This window comes from Gopherus evgoodei, chromosome 1 (genome assembly GCF_007399415.2).
Source record: "Gopherus evgoodei ecotype Sinaloan lineage chromosome 1, rGopEvg1_v1.p, whole genome shotgun sequence".
Classification (NCBI taxonomy): domain Eukaryota; kingdom Metazoa; phylum Chordata; order Testudines; family Testudinidae; genus Gopherus; species Gopherus evgoodei.
Window position 1 is genome coordinate 158,504,963 of NC_044322.1, and position 25,128 is coordinate 158,530,090.

The 25,128-nt window shown below is 45.0% G+C and overlaps 1 protein-coding gene across 4 annotated transcripts in view; it reads right to left on the bottom strand.

Moving 5' to 3' along the window:
* Positions 1-25,128, bottom strand: part of PDXK (pyridoxal kinase) — a 91,265-nt gene that overhangs the window by 32,646 nt on the left and 33,491 nt on the right. For all 4 annotated transcript variants that reach the window (XM_030576688.1, XM_030576689.1, XM_030576696.1 and 1 more), the window contains 2 exons: positions 17,956-18,010; positions 6,058-6,162 (listed from right to left, as the gene is read on the bottom strand). In XM_030576688.1, the coding sequence (XP_030432548.1) occupies positions 6,058-6,162; positions 17,956-18,010 (160 nt within the window). The remainder of the gene's footprint in view (positions 1-6,057; positions 6,163-17,955; positions 18,011-25,128) is intronic.

Below are 25,128 nucleotides of genomic sequence, written 5' to 3' on the forward strand. Positions count from 1 at the left end.
CATGACAGAACTGTATCCTTCATGATAAACATGCACCTGTCAGCTATGAGGGAAGAGATGCTTATTTTTCTTTGGTCATGTGTGTATTGCATATAGCATATTGTCTGCTTCGCAGTGGAGGACTGTTTGCATTACTGAGCCTGGTGCTAATCAAGAGACTGTGAAATCATGAGAAATAAAAGCTTCAGGTGAAAAAACAAACAAAACCAAAGCAGGAAGGATCATGTTTACAAGTAAAGACACAGCTTGTAGGGGTATAAATGAGATATGGCCTGGATCTTTCACCAAGGAGAGAAACTATCATTGGGCCCTGTCTTATGAAAGGAGGGTCACAGCCAACCTGGTTGGAAAATGCTGCAAAGACTTTCAGTGAGCTAAACTTCATTAGACAAGAAAGTACTTTGTTAGTTAAATCTAGGCTTTAGAATACAAGTTTTGATCTTATTTTACCTGTAACCATGTGTTTCCAGTACTTGGACATGCTACTTCTTGAATCTCTATAGTTTAATTAAATAAACTTTTACTTGATTTCACTATAATCATATCTAAGTGCTGTGTGTGAAGCAGAGCAGTGATCTGAAGTGGAACTGGTAAGTGATGGTGTACTGCTTCTTTCGGAGCAGCAAATCTGCAAATACTGTGAGTGTTCAGTGAGACAGGGCTTGACCACTCTGGGGGTGCACTCAGAGGGCTCAGGGGTTGGAGTGTGCCTATAGCTAACCTGGAGAGAGAGTGTGAGGCCTGCACGGGCTGGAAGGTAGTGCTTGTGTTGCCCATGGCCAATGGAAATGAGGAGCTGACCCCCAGCAGACACAGACAAGGTTTCTTCACGTTAAAGGCTGGTGGTAGTGAGGTGCCTCACAACCCTGGGAACCCCAGAAGTGCCACAGAAGGTTACTGCTAAAGATAGCAAAGAACCGCTATACTGGATAACCTAGTAACATCCAACTCCCTTCTCTGGGGGTAACAGCCTCACGTATGGCTCTGGAAGATAAAAGGCTGAATTCCAAGCTCAGCCAGGAGTAGAGTGAGAACCCAATATTGAAACAGTGGTTCTTTATTTAGGAAGACATTAAATTAGTGTCTCTCTTCTGTGCATTTCTTTTGTTTTTCTAAATGGGAATTGAGGATCCCATGCAAAGCTGGCAAAAGAAAAAAAACAAACACATGGACCAAAGCCACATTTGAAGTATTTTCCAAAATCTAGTTTAGAAAATGTTTCCAATATTTGACTGGAATGTTTTAACTTTGAAAATATGATTTTTCTTCCTCTCCTCATCCCCACCTTATGCCACTGAAAAGGGGGAAGGGAGGAAAACTAAAAACTTTTCATATTTTGTCGGAAAAAATAAAATAAAAAAGTGAGCAGTTTTGAAAATTTCAAAAAAAATCCAAAAACTGTGAAAATTTTGTTTTTTAAAAAACTTCAATTTTTTATTAAAATATTTTTCATTCAAGAATTTTTGACAAGCTCTAATCACAAGGTGTTCGCAAAGAGCAAGGCAGAGGTTCTCAAACTTGTCGATAATGTGGCCCACACCTTATTAGACAGAGAACAGTCACAGGGACCACTTCATTTCTAATTCACAATCGCAAAAATAGACTTGCTTACGGAGGAAAATAATATAAATGAGCAATACATTTTTATAGCTGCCTTTTAAGGTGATTTAGCACTTGGGAAAGTTAGCATTGTCCAATCAATAAACTCTCGCCTGACCATAAGCAAATATGCTGCAGACCACCAGTGGTCCATGTACTGAAGTTTGGGAAGCTGTGGAGGAAGATATAAGCCCCCAGCAACCAGGCCAACATTCCACTCTCAGAAAAAACAGGCTCTACTGTCCAAGGCTGGGAATGAATATATAAGATAAATATACAACTGCCGCCATTTTTGCATATATACAGTCAGCACTGACAGGGCCAAACGGACTTGATATAAGCAGGTGCAATCCCATTCACTTTAACAGAGTTGCACTCCACTTACTCTGAATTTGGCCCCAAGTATCCTAGCTCATCACCCTGTAAAGTGCTATCCAGAAACAGGCCCTCTCAGAGGTTCAGAGGGGCCCGGGCCACTTCCAGCTTTTGAGGCTCCTAGCCATAATAAAAATAAAAAATGACACATGAAAACAAAATAAAGCACCAAAACAAGAGCGAGACATAATTTGAATACTTTTTTTATTTAACAAATGCTTTTCTAGTCTTTTTTTTGTGCAAAAAAAAAAAAAAAGTCTGTTATCAAATCACATCTCTTGTTTGCCAAAAAATTAAGAAGTGTCTAAATTCGAGGCCCCCTTTGAGTTTGAGGCCCAGGCCAAATGGCCCTCCTGGCCCCTCCTCTGATTGGCCCTGTCTAGAATACAAGAGGCACTGTTATCAATTTTTTTTAAAAAGTGTTTTACATGCTGCAGACACTCCTGTAAAAAGGAAATACCTCCAGCTTGTTTCATGGACAGTAACATGTATGAAGAATAATCTTCTGGAAAATCTTGCAGTACATTCTGTTTTTCCTGGGAAATTATTCTACATAGCTGCAGACTAACCCTTCAATCAGGAAAAATAATACATACATGTGCTTCCCTACCAAATGGAACCCATTTACGCTGATATTCATTACCACATTAGTGTCATCTCATTCGGTGTGCTATTTAATATCTCCCTTACCTTGGAGAGCTCCATAGAAACAGAAGGGGAAATAATTCAGCAGATATGCAGTACCCTTCATGCCCAAGTGGTCGTTATGGGTCATAATCTCAGATCCATACAATTAAAGTCTCCTGTTATCCCTGGCTTTAAAAACACCTCCCTACACGTGGAAGTCATGTAATCAATCAATCTGGCAATCAATTTTTGCTTGAGTTTTAGAAGCAACAGCTCACTGCATAAGAAATACAGACAACAAAATTTAAAATAGATGCACTGCACTCCGTGAAGAGGAATGCTATTTATAATCCACCCTGATAGAGCAGGAGACTGGATACTTTGATGGGTGTGCAGCTTTTATTATAGACTGCCTATTTTCCCTTTTAAACCACTCATACAGGGGCTCCTCGTCTATATACGTATACACACACACGTTTTAGATAGATAGATAGATAGATAGATAGATAGATAGATAGATAGATAGATAGATAGATAGATAGATAGATAGATAGATAGATAGATAGAAAAAAGCACCACTGTGGTAAGTGAAAGATACTGCACAAGGTCACTATATGGTATGAAGCTGCACACTCATGAAAGGTTAAAGCAAGAGTAGGCATCCTCCGGCACACGAGCTGATTTTCAATGGCACTCACACTGCCCAAGTCCTGGCCATTGGTCCAGGGGGCTCTGCATTTTAATTTAATTTTAAATGAAGCTTCTTAAACATTTTAAAAATCTTATTTACTTTACATACAACAATAGTTTAGTTATATATTATAGACTTATAGAAAGATCCCTTCTAAAAACATTAAAATGCATTACTGGCATGCGAAACCTTAGAGTGAGTAAATGAAAACTTGGCACACCACTTCTGAAAGGTGGCCGACCTCTGGGTTAAAGGAACATCCAAAGGTGAAAGTAAGCTGGTACGGGCCAGTATGGAGGACAAGTAAGAAAAGGAGACTGACTGAGGGAGGGAGAGAGAGAAGCCTGCTCCCTGCATAAGAATAGTTTAAACTCAGCTGTTCCCTGATGGTTCAGCCCCCAGGGCTAGGTTTCTGGCATCCTTGTTAATTTCACTCACAGTAGCTGGGGGGAGGGGGTTTGACCATGGCAGGGGCAGTCCTTTTCTGCCCCCAGGATGAGGGGATCTTGTCTCCAATACTAATATACACAACAAATACAAGCATTTGGCTGCACAGCTTAAATCCAGAGCTAATAAAAGCAGGTGGAAGGGGAAAACTCACTGTCACATTGGTTTCTCGGCTCCTCCCTCCCCCTCCTCCAGCCAGGCTGCAGACAAGGCTCTGCATTCCACTCCCCTCCCCCGCCCCCACTGCCAGCAGGGCTTCTCCTCTAGGCTCTAGAGTAGGGAGACTGACTGAGATGCCTGCTGCTGCTGCCTGCAAAAGAACAGTTTAAACTCAGCTGTTCCCTGTGCAGTTCAGTGCCCAGAGTTAGGAGCCGTTTCTGGCATCCTTGTTAATTTCACTCCCAGTTGTTGTTGGATGTGTGTGACCATGGCAGGGGCAGTTCTTTTCTGCCCCCTGGAATGAGGGGATCTTCTAAACACAATCAAAATCAGGAATCATTTCCAAGTTCAAATCTATCCCATTCCCTCCCCAGCAGAGGATCATGGTTGTGATGTCCAAACTGCTTGCTGATCCTCTTTGAAATGTTACTGTTTAAAAAAAATAACACAAAAAACATGGAGAACATGGTGGAAAGATATGTCATGATGATTAGGGTTTATTTTGGGCAAAGCAATTTTGCTAAAGCAACTAAAGATTCACAGGCAAAGCAAATAGCCCCCATAGACAAAACCACAAAGGGATTGGAGGGGAAAACTGAATATTCAGGGAAATTATTGTGCCTCCTTTGAAAGAAATAGTAGTTTTCATTCCAATCCACCCTCTTTATATATTGCTTTAAAGACATTTCAGGTGTTTAGGACACTGAGTGCAATCTCAGATCTCTTTTTGTTTTGTCCTGCCTGCAGACTGCAGAGGCTGAAATTGACAAAACTTTCTCTAAATATCTTGTATATTTCATGAAGGCTATTCCAGTTGTCTTTCATTCACCCCCGACTTCCCCCCACCCTACTCCCTCCCTGGCTGGCTGGCTGTGGTTTTTGCCTTGGTTACTTACTCCTTGGCAGACACAGCCCAGCGGCACCTGCTGGCTCTCTGCAGGCAGCAGCCCACAGGGGCCGATTGCTGGGCTCGCTGCTGGTCGGTGTCAGGCTGCAGCTGCATTGTTTGTGACACATACATACACATACATACAGTCAGAGGTGAAAGTAAGCTGGTCCGTCCGGTACGGCGTACCGGCAAGAGCCAGTATGCCGTGCTGGACCGCATCGACTTCCACAGCGGGGATTGAAAGGGCTCAGAGCTCCCAACCACTGCGGGCAGCCCAGAGCCTTTTGAATCCCTGCTGCAGCTGGGATTTAAAGGGCTCAGAGCTCCCTGCTGCTGTGGGCAGCCTAGAGCCCTTTGAATCCAGGCCACGGCTCTGGCAGTCAAGCTGTGGCCAGGATTTAAAGGGCTCCGGGCTTCCCTCAGCGGCAGGAGCTCTGGGCCCTTTAAATCCCTGCTCCAGCCCCACAAAGCTCAGAGTTCCCCCTGGCAGCCAGAGCCCCGGGCCCTTTAATTTGCCCCTGAGCCCCGGGTGGCTCCCAGCCACCTCTGCAGCTGGGAGCCCCTGGTTGATTTAAAGGCTCTGGGTCTCCCAGCCACAGCTGGTTCCCCAAGGTCTTTAAATCTTGAGCGGCCATGCCTCTTCTGATGAGGCCACGCTCCCCTCAGGACTCCAGCAGTACCAGTAAGTCCTGTAAGTTACTTTCACCCCTGGGAACATCATATCAACAAGACCAAAGCTCAAGAAATACAACAGGGTTGAGAATAGAATCCAGGACTTCTGACTCTCCACCCTGTGCTCAAAACACTACCATTCACAAAGATCAAGAAAAAAATCCCCCCAGAGCACACCATGTATAAAAAAAAAAAGGATAAAATCCAGTGATTTAAATCATAAAGCTGCATCACTGCAGATTTTAGGAGTTTAAATCCTTACATCTTCATACCATAATATATATAAACATAATACTCTGCATTTCTATTGCTCTTTTCATTAGAATACCATACAGCACATTAACACTTACCCAAACCCATATTCAGGGATTACGTTCCCCATTCCATTACAATGCAGCCACCTTTGGGCTGGAATAGAGCACCTATTTCACAACGTATGGCATAAGCAGCTAAAGAATACAGTATCCAGCTGACACTGTAGGAGGAATTTGAGGAGGGAGAATGTCATTAACTGGTTTTGAAAAAGGCAAGGATATGGGTTATCACTTTTACCCTTGTGTAAATATCATGGGCTCTCCAAAGAAACACGAGCACTTACCTGTGAGTACATAGTCATAGTGGTTCACATTGTTCAGTTTAAGTCCTTCATACAGCTCATGGAGTTCATCTGAATTTAACATCTGACCCTTCCAGTGAGCATAACCTGAAAAAGGAAAGCCAAATGGTTTATCAAAGCCTCATTTTATATTTAGGATTACCAATTATACATGCAGGAATTGGTTCCTCCTTCATCCCCAAAATTAATGTTGCTGTAAAAAATTAGACAGGTGAGTTGTTAACAGAACAGTTACATTCTCAGCATTCTCTTAACTCTCTTATCCTTCTGAAAAGGAATTGTTTGTTAAAGGGGCCATCCTGACCACTCCAGAGACTCAAGTTCTGCATGTATCAGCAAAGCAGGTAAAGCCTTCACCAACCAGCTCTGGACGTGAAGGTCAGAGGTTAGTTTTAGTTTTCTTAGATTACTAATATAAAACTTCTTTTATTTCATATTATACCAATGCAACCTGACAGCAGCCAGACAGCTTGATAACAGACGTATTTGCGGAGAATAAACTCTGCACATTGCAGCCACTCAGAATCTAGCATGCGCACATGCGCAGACACACACACACACGCACACATACTCTCTCTCTCTTTCTCTATGTGCTAGGCCCCCTATCCTCACTGCATTAAAGTGGAAAAGAGGTTCTCCATTTAGTTTAGCAAACAGACTTATGTGCTTCAGTCTATCAGAACACAGCTATACGAAAGTCATACAGTGAGCAACTGCCATACTCCGCTGCACCTCACATCAGATATAATACCCTTCATTTGGTATGTGTTAGCCGAAATCCTACAGTGAAGGAACATCCTATGACAGCTTTCCATTTCAGTGACTTTATTTCAAGTAGCAGGATTTGGGGGATTTTGGAACAGCCCTGTGGGTATCGGTAGGGCTTCAGGAATGACTATTATGAGCAAAGAAATCACTTTCCATGCACTCTTATCCTCAGAAAGGTCTAAGAGTTATAAGTATGTATTTAAGGCTTGGCTCAGCACCCATTGCAGTCAATGGAAAGAGTTCAGTTGACTTCAGTGGACATCTGTGAGGGCCCCACAGTTTAAACACTTCCTACTGCCTTAGTCTGAATCTGCTGACTTTCAAAGCATGCTACCAAGCTCATCATCTTATTGGGACTACGGAGAGCAGAATTCTACTTGAGGCACCTTCTCCAGCCTTACCCTAGAAGGAGAAGAGATTTTTAATTTTTTTTTTCTGTAAGCATTAATTAAATTTGCTTTGGCTTTTCTTTTTATTCCAATTTCTGTTACCAGAGGAATCATCAAGGGTGGTCAATGCCTGACATAGGTACCTTTTTGTGATTTTGCTCCTATAAACCCAAATACACACACAGTGGGTGAACAGCTGCATCCTGTTTGTTTCCTCCTCTTACACATTCTAACCTCAAAAAATACTACTTCCAGCCAGGCAGTCACTCAAGCCCTTGGCACTCTCTCAATTAAATGTTGGGTTTAGGCAGAAGTGGATAAAACGAGGGTGTGATTCTGCTCTAAGAAGTGACTAAATAAAAACAGCAAAGTTGTATGCCCCAATTAAGCAAAGTGCTTAAGCACATACCTAACTTTAAGCATGAGCTGCACACTGAAGTCAAGTACCTCTAAATACCTTGCTCAATCGGGGCCTTACTCAACAGATCAGCTCCCTGTGTTTGTTGGGAGTCATATCTGATGATGGTTTCAGTGATTCAAGTATTTTCTGCTTTTTTACTCCAGTTATCTTTGCAGAGCCAACCCAGGTATGTGAGAATGAGCTGTGCAGTGTGTTTCGTTTTGCATATCAACAGAATTGTTTACCAAGTTCTAATCAGGTACACCTGTGTAAACCCACTGACAGCACCAGGGTAGCACAGGTATCACCAAGAGTCTAATTTGGTCAGCAAAACCTTGGTTACTAGTGATGATAGGAAAGAACCCACTATGACCCTTACAGCCCAGGCTGAGTTTGCAGGGCTGGCAGCCAGAGAAAGAACAAACATCTTTGTACTTGTAAAAAGAGTGCATCCAATATAAACATCACCCAAAAGACAGACAGACAACCCCATTATGCCCAGGGCCGGCTCCAGGCACCAGCATTCCAAGAAGGTGCTGGGGCAGCAATCTGCTAGGAGTGGCAGTATTTGCCCCCAAGCAGCGCACCGGAATTGCCACCACAGACGGCGGGGGTAGTCCGTGTGCCATTAGGGCGGCATGCACGTTTCCGCGGTGGCGGCAATTCGGCGGCAGCTTCTGTCTTCAGCCGGGAGACAGAAGCTGCGTCGCCACAGACAGCAGCTGAACATAGAAGTTGCCGCCGAACTGCCGCCGACACGGAAACACGCATGCCACCTTAACCCCCGCCGTCTGCAGCGGAAATTCGGCGCGCCACAAAAACAGTAGAGCTACCCCTGATTATGCCATCTGTACAGTTACTTTTCAGGACAGAATTCAGGCTGCTGCTCCTGCCACAATGGAGCACAACTGAAGGCTGTACAAACGAGGGTAGAGCCTTCAGTGAAGTGCAGCTGTAGAGCTGGCTTAGCTAGCCCTGGGAGGATTGTAACACAATCCTCAGTTGGCATAGAGGTACTTACACTTGCCCTCTCTCTGCTGCCAGTGCAGAGGGAACAGCTGGAGCAGAATCATGGCCAAGATTCCTCTCCACCACATGGATCTCAGATTGCAGTTTTGGCCCTTGTGGCCACCGTAAGTCGGAAGATCACCCAGGCTGCTTTAGCTGCCAGCTCTGCATAGCCATCCCATGAGTTAGGCATTATGCCACCTGAGCACACCTCCTGCCAAAACTTGATCCTATGCGTCAGGTGAGGATTTGACCTATGGTCTGAAACACTATATACTGAAGGGCTCTCATTAGTATAGTTATAAAAGGGAACAAAATATAATTCTGTATTTGCAGCCAAAAAGATAAAGGATGCTGTTTGGTGTCTAGTTTTGGCAGCAGCTGCTATGCTGCCACTGAGCTTGTGCACAAGCAAGTAGACTCTGGTCTGCAGAAGGGTCAGGAGACAAAGTGCTGCTCATCTGGGATGTGACTGAAGGGAGGCTACTGGCCTCAGCCATTTTTAGCAGAGTATGAAATTTAAAAAAAAATAAAATGCAGCTCACTCCTTAGGAGCAATCCTGGAAAGAAACACAAGCTTTTCCTTTGAAGAAAGAGAATCTAAGAAAAAAGCCAACTCCCTCAATGAAATAAAATAATAAGCTGTTAAACAGCCATAGTTGCTGAGAATTTGGTGGGAAGTGGCAGCATCTGCAGGGACAAAAGTGAAGACTAGACAACCACAGAGCGGCTACCACCACCATTTGACAGGCCAGGTTTGGACCAGTAAGATAGTTAACAAACACAGATTTAACATATCTTAACTAATATTTTTAAACACTAGTGTCAGGTTATGGCTGACTCCTGCCTCTTTCTCCCCCTCAGCAAGGCCCTTTTAAGAACTCATCCAGTCGAAAAGAAATTCAAGACAGATCTGACAAGCGGTCCCATTTATTTACTCTTTTGGGTACATACTGGTCATCCAGTCTCTCACCCGACAGCCCAAAATAACAGCATCTTTGAGAAACTAAACACAAACTTATGTAGTGTCAGCTGGGCACAGCCCCTCCTTTTCTGAGCATCTGTCAGTCTCTCTCCTGCTTCTTGGGCAGAGTCTCTCCCAGGCCTCTCTGCCTTGGGAGTTTTCTCCTGCTTTTGTCAGGCTTCCTGGCACACCCCAGTTACTTTCTTCATCAGCCACATGCTGCATTTTCCTGTTGCCTTTTATATTAAAGCAGCGGATTCAACCCAGGAGTGGCTCATCCTGTAATCAGGGCCAGCATAGTCCCTAGCTCTTTAGATCACTGGGAAAAGTGCCCTGTTACAACAGGATTTCAACATCTTTAAGAATGGATTAGCAGGTCATGGGAGGCAGGGAAACCTAGGTTTGTCCACAACCAGCTAACACATTTTAAAGTTACCAAACTCTGTACACACGTCACGTTTTTAAACAGGACTATATTCCCCAATCTAGTCTAGAGATACCCTTAGTGCAATTCTTCAATCAACCCTGTATTCAGTGCACTGCATATTGTATCCGTTTGGAAAACTCAGAGTCCTGGCTGAGGAAGTTGTGTTGATATCACGCTGACCACAAAATTTGGTGAAGGTGACATTATGATCCAAAACTCAGGGTACAAAATAGTGACCTTTTAATATGCCAATTCAAAAGGAAACTGTCAAATGGGCATATGAATTTGTGTATGGTACATTCAAGATTAATGGCCTATCTGAAAAGTTGCTACAAGAAAACAGCGTGTCTCGTCAGTCTCATTCAGGATTGGTTGTTAACTCCTATAGTCCACGGAGCAGATATAGTCATATCTGCTTGGTCTTCGTGGCAGAGATAATTTGCATTATATACATGCTTTGGACAGACCTGGTGATTCAAGCAGGTAAAGTGATGAAAAGTTGCAGAGCTAAGCAAAATTAATCTGTGGTTTTTTGATCTGCTATCATAATTTCTCCAGGAAAAGTAACTTTTTTTGTCCATGCATTTCATCATGGCAATCAGGGTCTCTCTTGATCAGCCAGAAGGCCATCTCACGTCACAGTAACTGAAGGCACAGATTTAGAATTAGATTTCATGCCTCATAAGGTCCAAGGGATAATCATTACCCCTATTATTGTTTCATTAAATATCTTGAAAACGCAGTGAACTGCAAAAGAAAGCAAAGCCATTTATTTGTGCACATTTTGTAGTTCATCCACCTACATGCCACAGCCCTACCATGAAATAATATTTATATTTTGGCACTTAGCAATAAGAAAGTTCAAAGTTGCACATTACTTGACTATTTATGCACTTTATATAAAAAGGGGAGCCAAGAAAGCTTAGATAATAAACAATTTGTACTTAGAAAAATGATTGCACAACTAGGGCAGACTGCACTAGACTGATAACATCAGGGGGTGTTGAGTTGGCAGTGACTAGGTCAGTGTACTAACCTTTTATGTTTGGAAGCCAAATTCAATTCCCGGCTCACATTCTCCAGAAAGGAAAACATGAGCCCTCTCGTCCTAATTTCCTGCTAACGTTACAAAACCACCACACAAATTTGCTTAATCAGAAGTTTCTGCTCAAGTCAAACCCAGGACTGGAACAGCAAAACATTGCAAATCAAGATAGAAGACTACATTTGCAGAGCTGTTTGGGAAAGTTTGCAGTAAACTTCTCCAAATGGTATCCAGCTCAAGTCAATGGTATAAGTCTCTCTCATTCATGAACACTGCATTCACTTTCAAGTTTTAGGGGTTTTCTTAAATGTAAAAGCAAAGTGCTTTTATAGCCATTCTTTTCGTCTGGGTGTGATTTCTATTTGAAACTCCTTATATTTCAGATTTATTTTTAAGCCACAGAAGTATCTTGGTGTGCGATATCTCTTGCCTTTCAACCCCCTATCATGATGTGTGAAGTCATGCCTCTCCAAGGAAGGGACCAGGTTAACCCATCTGGATTAAAAAGGGACTGTGCCAATGAAGCTTTTGCACATATTTTCCCCTCCACGACTCTTTTTCTTCTTTAAAAACTTATTTATAACTTGGAATTGCATTATAAAACTCAAAACCAAACCAAGCCATACCCCACGCCCTCCTGAGGGAACAGAATTTTTTCAGGGAAAAGACAGTTATAAATATATATTTCTTGCAAAGAGATATGTGAATCTCTGCTGTTTTTCCCCTTCTTTCCACCCCCGCATTCTATCTCACTACACACACATTATTCTGAAGCCTAAGTTTCTCCTCTAATGTTCCCCAAAATTGTACTGAGTGGCTTGAGTGAAAGCAAGACTCTTTAGAAAGCCTTAAAGGCGGAAAGAAGATCTTGTGTTTATGACACATGGCAGGCAGGAGATCTGTGTTTATCTCCAGCTCTGACACAATTCGTCAGGGAATTCTGTTAAATCACTTAGGGCTCATTTACACAGCAAGTTATGTGCAGCAAGTCAGGGTATGAATGTATAGCAAACCTGCTAGCAACACAATAACATCTCGTGTGGACATTGCTACAATGCAGCTCAAGTCCCAGAGCATGGTTTAGTGACTACACCTTCAAACAGCAGTATGCAAAGCCGCACCCTGGGGTTTTCAGTATGCTGTTGTAGTGTCCGCATGGGACACTACTGCGCGGCAAGCAGACGCACAGCAGATTCACACCCTGGCTTGCCAGACTGTAATTCACAGTCTACACTCGGCCCAAAACTCTAGCACAAAGTTTCTCAGTCTGTAGCTGCACACGTGGAGGGATGCTGTGATACAGGGGAGAGAAAGATGGGTAAGGCACTATTAGAATATCTCACAGACCTACCAAGAAAACCACAGAGCCTAATTCCCTTACTGTGGAAGTCAAAAGTTCCTTGCCTTTAAAATACAGGCTATTTCGCTGGAACAGTTTCAGGCATGGGATTCAGAGAGACAAAAAAAAAGTACATTAAATACATTCTGCCAACTAATTTGCCAATCACTTCTAGAAAGGAAAGCAGCATACATGGATTTTTTTTTGAATGCTAACTGAAGCCCTCAAAACTAGATTTGCATTCTTAGACCTCGTCCACACTACAGCGTTAAATCGATTTAAACAGCGTTAAATCGATTTAACGCTGTACCCGTCCACACTACAAGGCACTTAAAATCGATTTTAAGGGGTCTTAAAATCGATTTCTGTACTCCTGCTCAACGAGAGGAGTAACCCTAAAATCGATATTACTATATCGATTTAGGGTTAGTGTGGACGGAAATCGAAGTTATTGGTCCCATTCTTTTACTGAGCTACCCAGAGTACACTGCTCCGGAAATCGATGGTAGCCTGGGACCATGGACGCACACCACCGAAGTAATGTGCCCTAGTGTGGACGCGTAAAATTGATTTTATAAAACCTGTTTTATAAAATGGATTTTATTAATTTCGATTTTACTCTGTAGTGTGGACGTGACCTTACATAGGAAGGGGATTGTTGGATCAAACAATTTAAAAAAAAAGAAAAGGAGAGAGAGAGAATCTTTGTAAACCGTGTGACAGTTTCTTTTATGCGTGCATGAAGCACAATGTCGTTTTAAGGTGAGTCACTTACTGTAATCATACAGTAAATACTCCTCACCAGGCAACACGGCAAACCGCTTCCTGGGGTTTTTGATTAAAAACACTACCTTGTATTTCAGGATCACCAGAGACTATAGAAAGCTGCATTTTCTGAACAGTAATCAGCAATGATAATCTTTTGTTTTACTGATTGAAAATGAAAACAAAAATGGCAAGCACGATTCAGAAGATGAGACCCGTTAGTTGATAACAAATGACAAAATACAAAGAGAGATAACAAGACTAAGCTTAAAAGAAAAGGAAAGGGTGGGAGAGAAAAAAGTGAGAGGGACTGAAAGAATACAGGATCTAAAACAGGGATTGGCAACCTCTGGCACATGGCTCACTAGGGTAAGCACCCTGGCAGGCTGGGCCAATTTGTTTATCTGCCGCATCGGCAGGTTCGGCGGACCGCAGCTTCCACTGGCCGCGGTTCGCGGTCCCAGGCCAATGCAGGAGGTGGGAAGCCACGGCCAGCACATCCCTCAGCACGCGCAGCTTCCCGTCACCCCCGTTGGCCTGGGACAATGAACCGGTGCCAGTGAGAGCTGCGGTCCGCCAAACCTGCCAACATGGCAGGTAAACAAACTGGCCCGGCCCACCAGGGTGCTTACCCTGGCGAGCCACGTGCCAGAGGTTGCCAACCCCTGATCTAACTGTCCTCTCTGGGATGTAGCACTCTCTTATAACTTCACGAAAAGGCAGCTGAATGTCAGCTCTTCAACAGAAGTTCAGCCATTTGCCTTTCTCACAACAGTGCAGCTGAATGGGCTCTCAAGATCTTTGCCTGTAAGAAAAGGCAACTCTGATCTTCTTCACTTCATTCAGTGCAACATTTGACTCTTGAAAATTGCTACAACATACAAATAGTAAACTAACTTAGCAATCAGCGCTGAGTTCCCCACAACAACAAAGGTGCTGTGTGCCTGATTATCTGCATTTGACTGTATGCACAGATTATGCATGCATGGCTCAACCACCAGGAGGCAAATTATTTTAAAAGTTGTGTTTTTTCAATCTCATGATTCTAAAGGCAGTCTCATCATTTTGAGCTCTTGAGATTGTTAGTACTTTACCCTTTTAGAAAAAAGAATCGCTAATTTGTTGTTCCTCCCACCATCACCAATAGCTGCCAAACCTCCCACATTGCCAATCCCCTCCCCACTGGAAAGCCTTTCCAAATTCCTTGGTGACACTATTAAAAACAACTAATATCCCTGTGTCCATTTCAAGAATCTGATCATGCTATTGATAATTTAATGTGCTGGCCTTCAGAACAGCTTCCCTTTAACTTTATGGGCTAATTAAAATCTCAATCTCTTAACACTCCATAAAATTAATTTATTCTTGAAACAAAAGCAGTTAAAAAAAACAACAACAACAAAAAAACCCTAGATGAAATCCCCATCGATTAACAACATTTAGCTAGCTATTGCAAGCAAATTTGTGACCACCTACATTTCTGGAGTTTACAACAATTTTATGAAGTTATCAAAATACTGAAAAACATTATTGCACCAAAAATGTGAAAGGAATTTAAATCAGCTCTACGGCTTTTGGACTCTAGAGATATGAGAGCACTTTTGTACGGGTCAAACGCAACCAGCCAACTAAGCAGCTTTTGGTAAGGGCCAAGTGTATGTGAAAGAAATGTTCTCTATGTTTAATTGTTACTCCCTCCACAGTTTCCCCAGATGACCAGCATACTTTGGCTTCTAAATGCTCTTGGGACATTCTTTCACCATCCTGACCTTGCACCAAAGAGTGAACTGCTGGTTCCACTGAAGTCTACGGCAAAACTCCTAAGGACTTAATAGGCCAGGATTTCACTCAATGCTTCCTAGCACGTTGACTTATTCTTCCTGAAATCAATGGATTACACACAGTGAGAGAGCAGAATTGGGCCCAGGGTCTAGATTTAATGAGAGAGACATGTTTCAGTGCTTGCTCTTGGAATTTCGTTGGCAGTTAGTTGAGAGCACTAATTCTTGTTGCTCTAGGAGCCTTCCGCAGCACGAGGCAGTGGTGGGAGGGACAACTGAACTGCTGGCAATTGCTAGCCTGCTGGGCGGCTGCTGCACAGAGAACTTTGGGGAGCAGGGAGCTGATGGGGGGCTGCCAGCCCACCCTGGTTCCAAGCCCCACCAGCTAGCTCCAACAGGCTGCTCCTTCTGTAAGCAGCTGACAAAGCAGGCAGCTGCCAAACAATGTTATAAGGGAGCATTGTGCAACTTTAAATGAGCATGTTCTCTGATTGATCAGCAATGTAACAAAGAAACAAAGTTAACTAGGATGACTTTAAGTGAGGAGTTACTGTACTTCTTGTTCAGCCAATCACTAACACAGACAAGTTTGTTAACATTTCCAGGAGATAATGCTGCCTGCTTCTTATTTACAATATCACCTGAAAGTGAGAACAGGCGTTCACATGGCACTTTTGTAGCCGGCATTGCAAGGTATTTACATGCCAGATATGCTAAAAATTTGTATGCCCCTTCATGCTTTGGCCACCACTTCAGAGGACATGCTTCCATGCTGATGATGCTTGTTAAAAAAATAATGCGTTAATTAAATTTGTGACTGAATTCCTTGGGAGGGAGAATTGTATGTCTCCTGTTCTGTTTTACTCACATTCTACCATATATTTCATGGTATAGCAGTGCTGGATGATGACCCAGCACATGTTTGTTTTAAGAACACTTTCACAGCAGATATGATAAAACACAAAGAAACGTAAGATTTCTAAAAATAGCTACAACATTCGATCCAAGGTTTAAGAATCTGAAGTGCTCTCCAACATCTGAGAGGGACGAGGTATGGAGCATGCTTTCAGAAGTCTTAAAAGAGCAACACTCAGATGCAGAAACTACAGAACCCGAACCACCAAAAAAAGAAAATCAACCTTCTGCTTGTGGCATCTGATTCAGATGATGAAAATGAACATGCGTCGGTCTGCACTGCTTTGGATTGTTATCGAGCAGAACCCTTCATCAGCATGGATGCATGTCCTCTGGAATGGTGGTTGAAGTATGAAGGGACATATGAATCTTTAACGCATCTGGCACATAAATATCTTGTGATGCTGGCTACAACAGTGCCATGCGAACACCTGTTCTCACTTTCAGGTGACATTGTAAACAAGAAGCGGGCAGCAATATCTCCTGCAAACTGGAACCAAACTTGTTTGTGTGAGTGATTGGCTGAAGTAGGACTGAGTGGACTGGAGGTTCTAAAGTTTTACATTGTTTTATTTTTGAATGCAGGTATTTTTTGTACATAATTCTACATTTATAATTTCAACTTTCCTGATAAAGAAACTGCACAACAGTACTTGTATTAGGTGAATTGAAAAATAGTATTTCTTTTTTATTTTTTACAGTGCAAATATTTGTAATAAAAAATAAATATAATGTGAGCACTGTACATTCTGTATTCTGTGTTATAACAGAAATCGATATATTTGAAAATGTAGAAAACTTCCAAAAGCATTTAAATAAATGGTATTCTATTATTGTTTAACAGAGCAATTAATTGTGATTAATTTTTTTAATCACGATTGAGATTTTTTTTTAAATTGCTTGACAGTCCTAGTTAAAACAAATAACTTTCTTAAAAAAAGCTAAGAATTCTCTTTGTCCATAGTTTATACGCTCTTAAATGCTCTGATACCACCTGCAGTTAGTAGGGATTTTTCTACTAAATTATTCACAACAAAGCATAAGAAAGAGAAACCTAAAGAGCCACTGTTGCCAGCTCTCACAATTGTTATAGCAAGTCTCACAATACTGGTGTTTCTCTTCAAGGCTCTGTAAGTGGAATCATTAGATTATGTGAGAATCTAAACTTTCATTTTTAAAAAGTTTCTAGCCCTTATGGATTCAGAGAAAAGCTTGAAAATGTGATAGAAATGCACCCAAAAGGCTCACCAACCAGAAAGCAAATACAAATCCAAATTGTATTACTTTAAAAAATAACACATCATTTTAAGCCACTCATATTTGGGGGGTCCTGCTCAGGATTTTTGAGTGTTTGAGGTTAGCAATAATGGAATAACGATAAAAGAGGCAAGTGACTCACTATACAAGTGCCACTTCTGGAGATTCCTCCACGCTCAGATAACCTATGTTGGTGATGCAGTATTTGTGTTCTATTTCACTGCCTAATGTCTTATATTGACATGATAGCCGCTTATGCAGTTTTACTTCTTCTAAATTGGCTAACAAAAAAAAAAAATCCATCCACCATTAAGTAGCAGAATGGAACGCATTACATTTAAGCTATGTCTACATTTTAAAAACTGCAGTTGTAGCACTTCCGTGTAGCTAGTTACTACAGCAACAAGATGGGTTCTCCCATCACCATTGTAAATCCACCTCCCTGGGAGGCAGTAGCTAGGTCAATGGATGAATTCTTCTGCCAATCTAGCGCTGTCTACACAGGGACTTAGGTCTGCTTAACTACGTCACTCAGGGGTGCAAACTTTTCATACCTTAGAGACGCAGCTATGCTGACGTAACTTTTCACTTTAGACCAGCCCTTAGATTTAGGGCTTTATTCAAAGCCTATTGAATTCAGTGAGCTATGGCTCAAGCCTTGAACACTGTTGTATTGTCTTGAATCCAAAAGGAAGAGCACACAGAATGATTGAGCTTCTTCCCAATAACATGCAATCAGGCTGAATGAGTGTTTGGTAGGCCTAAAGTCAACAGAGTGGATGCACAATAGTACTTCAAGAGCATGCATGTGTATTTATTTACCTGTGTGGTTTGAAAACTGGACAGAGTTCACAGGATCAACTTCAAATCCCAGAACCTGCAACACAGAATAAAGGAACACTATTATTATTAAAACAGAACTTTCCTCAGAATGCCACTCATATCATAAAATGGAAGACAAAGGTTACCATGGTCTGTTACTTTAAATCACATTCTAAGCTTCTAAATGTGTAAGAGCTGAGTAACCAGTGTTAAACATGCAGTTCTTTAGTAGAGGAAGGGGCATGGAGAGAGACACACGATGGACCCACCAGAAAAGTGGAGCTCCATATCTGAAAGAGAAGATTTGCCTGAAGGCCAGCAGGCAGAAGCTAGTAGAACAGCATTCTTAGGGTCTGAAGTAAGTCTTGTCCAGGCAATGCCATGACTACAATTCAAGGAGCCAAATGAATATAAAATGAGGGGGAGTAATGGAGGGTGTGAGGAAAAGAGTTCTCATGTTTCTGGAAGAAAAAAGAACAGAAACTTTTTCATAAATTTTAAGGGCAGTGTAGCAGGGTGGTCACCCCGCTCCTGCCCTAACGGGGCTGAAGCAGCACTCAAGAGGGCTGTGGCAGAGAAATGCTAGGCTGATTGGGGGAAGCAGCCACAGGTGGGGCCATGCCTCAGTCAGGCCACAGCTGGCCCTAGAAGAGGGCTGAGGGCCAGAGAGACACTCTCTCTAGCTCCCTAGAGAGAGAGAAGGAGCTGGCTGCCTGGGAAGCTGGGAAGGGTACCTAGGGTGGAGCAGTGCTGGGAGAAGGGCAAAGGGAGCTGGGGAGCTCCTGCCTAGCTAAGCCCCAGGCTGCAGGCTGAGTTAAGGGCCCACAAAAGGGTACTATGGCTGCAGAGAGGCCGCCCAGGAATAGGCAGAGGCAGCTGGTCCAACCCCACTTGCCAGTGATGAGTGGTTAAAAGACTGCCATTTGCCCCAGTGAGCGGGGGCTAGATGATGACTGGCAGTAGCCACTGATGCAAGGTGGGTTTAGAGGATTGTGGGTTGCCCAGGGAGGGGAGATCCAGATTGTGGGTTACTGCAGGGGCAGAACCCCAGGGCAAATGGCCCTGGGTCCAGGAGGGTCATGAGGCTAGTGGCAGGCGAGACACTGGTCTGCAGGGGGCGCTCTGGGCTGGAAAGAGCTAATTCCCGAGACAGCTAGCAGGAGGTGCCGTGCCAGCGAGCCTTTGCCTCGCCATAGGCAGATAGGACTGCTGTGGTCATCTAGTCTGATCTACCGTATAGCACAGGTCATAGAACTTCCCCAAATAGTTTCTGTTTGACCAGAACAAGATTGTTGTTCCAATCTTGATTTTAAAATTGCCAGTGACAGAGAATCACCACAACCCTTGGTAAATTGTTCCAATGGTCAATTACCCTCTCTATTAAAAATCTATAACTTATTTCTAGTCTGAATATGTCTCCCCTCAACTTCCAGCCATTGGATTGTGCTAGATTGAAGGGCTAGATTCTTCTTCTTCTTCTAGTGTTTACAGTGCTTGCTGACCCACCCAACAGCAGTTTCATCAGCACAATGAAGGGCCCCAAGGCCACCATGAAATCTAGTCAGTTGACATTTGTCAACAGCAAGCGCCATTGACTGACAGAGACCACAGTGACAAAGTGGGCCGCTGCGCAGACCCCAAGGGCTAGACTGAAGAGCCCATTATCAAATATTTGTTCCTCTACAGATACTTAGATTGTAAATCAATAAACCTCTTAACCTTCTCTTTCTACGCAGAGTGAGCTCCTTGAGTCTATCACTATAAGGCATGTTTTCTAAGCCTCTAATCATTCTCAAGGCTCTTCTCTGAACCCTCTCCAATTAATCAATGTTCTTCTTGAATTGTGGGCACCAGAACTGTACACAGTATTCCAGCAGCAGTTGCACCAGTGCCAAATACAGAGATTGAATAACCGGTCTACTTTTACTCAAGATTTCCCTATTTATATCCAAGGATCACATTATACCTTTTGGCCGTAGCATTGTCCTGGGAGCTCACATTCAAGTGATTATCCACCATGATCCCCAAATCTTTTCCAGGGTCTTTTCTGAACAAACACTGTTTGCCCCCAGATTTAAATTTCACAAGCTTTTATGAAATTCAAGACCATGAGAAATGATTATTTTGAGATTTTACTTTGATGGCAAAGGGTTAATCCAATAGTGGCATCTTAATTTAAAAAAACCTCACAAATAAATTTCCTTTGCAATATTTGCTATCCAAATACTGCAGCAGCCAAATATGTTCTGATTGCCTAAGATGGGGCTGGGGGAGAAGCCCAAAGTAAAAATTTTTCTCCTCTCTCACCTCCCAGTTAAAAATAATCTGTTGTGTTATTTAAAAATACAAGACTGGGGAGGGGGAAAAAAATCAGTGAAGATTTTTAACTTGGCACTAGAAATAGCTAGCAATAACTACATTTTTTTATCTGGTGTTCAAGCCATGCTACAGTTTTATCCACCACTAAAAAATCTAATACAAATCTGACAACAGTTTGACATTTAGTATTTGTTTTCACATCCTCTTTGCTATGGATAAAATTTCTCCTCAGAAGAAGAGCTGCTATATATGGCTCTGTGAGTCATGGGAGACAACAGCAATGATGCAGAAATAATCGTGTATGATTCATTTTCAGGCAATTTGCTAGAGGGTTAATTGAAGCTTTTGCCAGTCACGCTCTTCACTGGGAGGCACATCTCTTCCTTGTCATCAACAGCGTAACACCCTCATGTAAATCACAACCACGTGAGCAAGTCGTGCCAGCAATAAGACTATCTGAAACACGTACATACACACAAAACTGGCAGCAGGCCTGGAGCAACAAGAGGCTGGAAGAATCTGCTGCAGATGATGTTCTCTCCTCCCCTCAGATACTGCGCAGCTATAGTTTTACAGACCATGTTAGACTTCACATGGGGTCACAGAATCAATCTCTTACAAAAAGGCAGGTGTTAGTGTGCAACTAGAGGAAAAAAAGAATCCAGTAATAATGCTAGACAGAAAGGTGAGTTAGTGTAAAACTGGTTTGATTAAAAGTATGGGGCAGGTACTACACCTGCCCCAGAGTCAGTTTGTGATTTTTTAGCTATGTGTTTTTGTCTCCAATGCATCTTTCACACATCAACAGACAACACAAGAAACTGGGAAATGAACTATAAAACAAAGTGTCATCAAATGTACAGAGTAAACAAACTAAAAATAGATACAGACTGTTCCCTAATTTCTTTCAGATATTATTTGGGCCACACATGATAACAGTAGATAAATATTGTAAAAGAATGCAAAATTTAAGAGAGGACCTGTGTAACACAGACAGGCCAAGATCGATATTAATACCTCTGCGCCTGACCACCTTCTCCATATTTCCCCAATGGGGGTCAGGTGTACAGGTCTCTGCTGAAAGATAAGAACTAGCTGATTGTCATGGTTACTGCGAGATGTTTGTATAGAAAACAATTTTAGACTTTAGTGTAACATGTGCACTAGTATGATCCAGAACTGTTGGGAGTGAAACCTAACACCTGAGAAGGGGGAGTCTGATTGCTGACCCAATCAACATGAGAACAATAAACATCTGTGGAGAAAGCCTATGTTTGCTGTCTAGACTAGATACAGGGCAGAAACTTACGAAGAAAAAATGAACCCCAGGGTGTCCAGAAGATTGTTACACTCTCATAACCTGTGCCCGAAGTGGGGTGAAAACTGCTAGTCTGCAGGAGGAAAGAGTGGGGCTCATGGAGCCTGGAATGGAGCACCTGTGTTAGCAGCAGCCAATGGGTGAGGAGCATTTCCCTGGTGGGCACAGAGAGGGCTTCCTCCCACTGTAAGCAGGTGGTACCAACTCACCTCAGACACTCCCGAACAGCGTCACAGCCTGTTTCTTTCTGGAGCGGGAAGAATTTCAATCTTACAAAGACATATCCATGCTAGCTCTGTGCTAGCACGCTAAAAATGGAAGTGTAGCTATACCGGTGGTGTAAGGTACAGGAGGGGCTAGCTGTCCCAAGCACAATCCCATCTGAGATCCTAGGTACATACTTGTGTGTCGAGCCCCTCCTACTGCACACACTGCTATGGCTATGCTACCATTTTTAGCATGCTAGCTCTATCAGATGAAGTGCAGGTATATCTCTGCCAGCTGGAAATGACACTTTCCAGCTCCAGAGTAGGCATACTTTCACTTTTCTAGGTTCAGCACTTCTCACTGCTCCGTGTTAACAACTAAAGGCATTTACAACCAGTGATGAGCTGCCAAAATATTAACAACAGGTTCCCTCCTCCTCACCCCATGAGGGGGCTGTGGCCGCTGCCCCCCCCCCCCAGAACACCTGCCCCATCCAACCCCCCACATTCCTTGACACCCCCTGGGGACCCCTGCCCCATCCACCTCCTTTCCCTGTCCCCTGACTGCCCCCTGCTGCCCCACCCAACCCCTCCTCTCATTCCTTATGGACCCCCGGGATTCCTGCCCCATCCAACCACCCCTTCTCCCTGTCCCCTGACCGCCCCTGGAATCCCTGCCCCTGACTGACCCCCACCACCCCATTCCTGACTGCCCCCCCAGGACCCTTGCCCCCATTCAATCCCTCTGTTCCCTGCCTCTCTGATCGCCTCACCCCTATCCACACCCTCCCAACCCCCCAAACTCCCCTGCCCTCTTCCAACACCTCCTTCCTGCTCCCTGCCCCCTTACCACGCTGCCTGAAGCCGCTCAGCCGGGACCAGCACAAGTGCTGCGGGACCCGAGCCGGGCTGGGCCAGAGCCGCAGCCGCGGGGCCGGGACCAGCACCGGCACCGCGGGGCTGGAGCCAGGCTGGGCCAGAGCCGCAGCCGCGGGGCCGGGACCAGCACCAGCACCAGCTCCACAGGGCCGGAGCCGGGCCAGGCCAGAGCCACGGGGCCAGGACCAAGCACCAGCACCGGCGCCGCAGGGCTGGGCCAGGCCAGAGCCGTGGGGCTGGCACCAGCACCAGCACTGGTGCTGCGGGGGCTGGGTTGGAGCCGTGAAGCCGGAGCTGGAGGCGCTCGGCAGGGGCCGGGACAGGACAGGGCTAGGGGTGCTCGGCCAGGACCAGGAGCCGGGCAAGAGGGAGCTGCAGGGCCGGAGCCAGGGGCACTCGGCCGGCGCCGGGACCGGGCTGGGGGCACTCAGCCAGGGGTGCCAGGCCAGAGGGAGCCGCTCAGCCGGGACCAAAAGCTGGGCTGGAGGGAGCCGCTGAGCCAGCTGCACCTCCCTTCCCTCCGTGCCCCAGCTTACCTGTGTGCCTGTTGCTTGTTTCAGGATTCCCGCGAACATCTGATTCATGGGAAGCAGGGGTGGGGGAGTAGAAGGGGGGTGGAGCATTCAGGGGAGGAGGGGGAAGTGAGCTGGGGCCGGGGCGGAGTGGACAGCTGCCGGAGCTTTTGTTAAATAAAGCCCTTATAGAACCGGTTGTCCCGGAACAACTGGTGCTAAAAGGCCTTCTAAATTTAACAGCCAGTTCCTGCAAACCGGCTCCAGCTCACCACTGTTTGCAACTAGTGTTTTAGAGAGAGAAAGAGAAGGCACTAGTTCTCCTGGGGAAACAGAGCAATAGCTTTTCATGATTGAGCTGCAATTCACACGAAGCCAGGAGTTGGATAATTTCAGTATTGTCATTATGGTCAGGCAGGATAAACAGTATCGTTCCCACCCCCCACAACGTATAACAAAGTTCAACGTAGTTTGTCATGACTTCTAACTTGTCTTCCAAGGCTTTTGTCCAAACTATGATTTAAAGAATAATGTTAGCACATTAGCTAATGCAGGCTAACATTTCACCTTTAAACCCTACTCTAGACAAGGCCAGGATGAGTACTAGGCCTTAACTAATATTATGTTCCTATAGCGCAGGCCTGCACAAAATGCGGCCCGCGGGCCGCATGCGGCCCGCAGAGGCTCACTGTGCGGCCCGCAGCGGGATTCAAAAGGCTCTGAGCTGCCCACAGTGGTGGGGAGCTCAGAGTTCTTTAAATCCCAGCCGCGGCCGGGATTCAAAAGGCTCTGAGCTGCCCGCAGCGGCGAGGAGCTCAGAGCTCTTTAAATCCCAGCCGCGGCCGGGATTCATAGGGCTCTGGGCTGCCCGCAGCCACGGGGAGTCCAGACCCCTTTAAATCCCAGCCGGGGCTGCGATTCAAAAGGCTCTGAGCTGCAGGCAGCCGCGAGCTCAGAGCTCTTTAAGTCTCAGCCGCAGCCGGGATTCAAAGGGCTCTGGGCTGCCCGCAGCCACAGAGAACCCAGAGCCCTTTAAATCTCAGCCACCAGGGCCAGCTTTAGGCCAATTCAACCAATTCCCCTGAATCAGCCTGCCCCTAAGAAGGCCACATGCCCAAGCCCCAGTACAGTGTACTGGCAAAAACCAGTGCGCTGTAGTGGGGTGGCCCAGCTTCCCCAGGGGACAATTTAAAAGGCCTCGGGCTCCCAGGGCCTTTAAATTGCCACCAGAGCACCACTGCTGGAGCCCTGGGGTAGGGCTGTGAGGCTCTGGGGGCTATTTAAAAAGTCCGGAGTTCCCGTCGCTTCTACCGCCCCAGCCCTTTAAATAGCCACTGGAGCCCCACCACTTCCCCAGGGTTCCCGTGGCTATTTAAAGGGCTGGGACGGTAGAAGAAGGGGAGCCCCGGGCCCCTTCTATACCCCCAGAGCCCTGGGGTAGCGGAGGGCTCCGGGGGCTATTTAAAGACCCGGGGCTCCAGCTGCCTCTGCCACCCCTATCCTTAAATAGTCGCTGAAGCCACACCACTTCCCCAGGGCTCCCTCGGCTATTTACAGGGCTGGGGCGGTAGAAGCAGGGGAGCCGCGGGCTCTTTAAATAGCCCCCAGAGCCCTGGGGCAGCGGGGCAGGGGGGTATCTCCAGATGCCTTTGCTGCCCTGGTCCTTTAAATAGCCCCTGGAGCCCCACCACTTGCCCAGGGCTCCTGCAGCTATTTACAGGGCTGGGGCAGTGGAAGTAGGGGAGCCCCAGGCCCTTTAAATAGCTCCTGAGCCACGGGCTGCTACTGCTACCCTGGTGGGGGAGGCAGGAGGAGGGGGCATGCACCATACACGATGGGCTGTACCCCCTGTACCTGCACCAGTTGCCCGAAGCCAACCCCTGCCGCACCTCCTGCCCTGCCTGCACCAGTTCCTGTCTGCAGCCAGCCCTGCACCCGC